At 14.9% G+C, this 2036-nt stretch overlaps 1 protein-coding gene across 1 annotated transcript in view; it reads left to right on the forward strand.

Annotated features, from left to right (window-relative positions):
• The first annotated feature begins 12 nt into the window (after positions 1-12).
• LOC130798861 (protein FAR1-RELATED SEQUENCE 5-like) overlaps positions 13-2036 on the forward strand; it is a 7259-nt gene continuing 5235 nt past the window's right edge. The window contains exon 1 of the mRNA XM_057661958.1: positions 13-112. Within this exon, the coding sequence (XP_057517941.1) occupies positions 13-112 (100 nt within the window). The remainder of the gene's footprint in view (positions 113-2036) is intronic.

The following is a 2036-nucleotide window of genomic DNA, read 5'->3' on the forward strand; positions in this document are numbered from 1 at the left end:
TGAGGAAGAACCATGAACACTGATGATGATGCAATTGTGGGTATCTTTGATTTGGGACTTGATCTACCTGATGATGACCTTTTTCCTTCATCTGATTTAGAAAATTATGATGGTGAACACTATGATACTTTGTAACACCCCGTTAAAATATCGATTTGAAATTAATTTAACAAATGATTAGTCGATTAAAATATGTTAAACAATTATTTGATTATACCTTTGTTGTGCGTGCGTTTCGTCGCGTAACAAGTTTATCACGTAACGACTTTTGCGTCTAACAATTAAACCGAACAATAAAATAATTAAATTAAAAAAAAGTGAAAATGGGAAAGGAAGTGATGGGGGCAGGTTACATGGAATTTGAGGAGAAATTACATGATTTATTGTAGGAGTAATTAAGTTAATGGCAAGATTTATGATAATAAATCAAGGACATTATTTCTATACTTTAAGATTGAATTAATCTTTAGAAGGCCGCCTAATGCCTTTGATTAACAATACAAAAAAAATCAGAAAAAAATACTTCTCATTTTCCTTTGTTTTTTTCAGCCAAAGAACAAAAAGAGAAAAAATGGGAAAATTTCTTGAGTGATTTTTAGATGATAAATCACTCTAATTCAATCTTTAATCCTTGAAATTTGTAAGTTTTTGATCCATTATTCTTTTATAAAATTTTAATTTGTTAAATAAATTTTATTCATATGTATAATTTTTTTAAACTTTATATAGTTTTTTCATGAATTATAATTCTTTAACAAAATTCAATTTGTTAAAAGAGTTATGTTCATGTTTTATTTTATATAGTATTTTATGAATTTATATTCCTTTAACAAAACTTCAATTTGTTAGAGGGAATTATGTTTATGTTTTAATTTATACAGTTTCGATGAATTTATATCCCTTTAACAAAATTTTAATTTGTTAGAATGATTATGTTCATACATTTGATCGATGAGTTTTTTTTATAAAATCATAATTCTTTTAAAAAATCTTAATTTGTTAATTAGAATAATTATGTGTGTACATTTATTTATTTATTTTTAGTTTTCACAACTTAAATTCTCTTACAAATTTTCAATTTGCTAGAAGGATAATGTTCATGATTTTAATTTTTATTCATTAAAGAACATATATATATATATATATATATATATATATATATATATATATATATATATATATATATATATATATATATATATATATATATATCTATATATATATGTATATATATATATATATATGTATATATATATATATATATATATGTATATATATATATATATATATATATATATATATATATATATATATATATATATATATATATACATATATATATGTATATATATATATACATATATATATATATATATATATATATATGTATATATATATATATATGTATATATATATATATATATATATATATGTATATATATATATATGTATATATATATATATATATGTATATATATATATATATGTATATATATATATATATATATCTATATATATACATATATATATATATGTATATATATATATATATATATATATATATACATATATATATATATATATACATATATATATATATATACATATATATATATATATATATATATATATATATATATATATATATATATATATATATATATATATATATATACATATATATATATATATATATATATATATGTATATATATATATGTACATATATATATATATATATATATATATATATATATATATATATATATATATATATATATATATATATATATATATATATATATATATATATATATAGATATATATATATATATATATATATATATACATATATATATATATCTATATATATATATATATATATATATATATATATATATATGTATATATATATATATATGTATATATATATATATATATATATATATATATATATACATATATATATATATATATATATATATATATATATATATATATATATATATATATATATGTATATATATATATATATAT

Source organism: Amaranthus tricolor, chromosome 13, assembly GCF_026212465.1.
Source record: "Amaranthus tricolor cultivar Red isolate AtriRed21 chromosome 13, ASM2621246v1, whole genome shotgun sequence".
Taxonomy (NCBI): domain Eukaryota; kingdom Viridiplantae; phylum Streptophyta; class Magnoliopsida; order Caryophyllales; family Amaranthaceae; genus Amaranthus; species Amaranthus tricolor.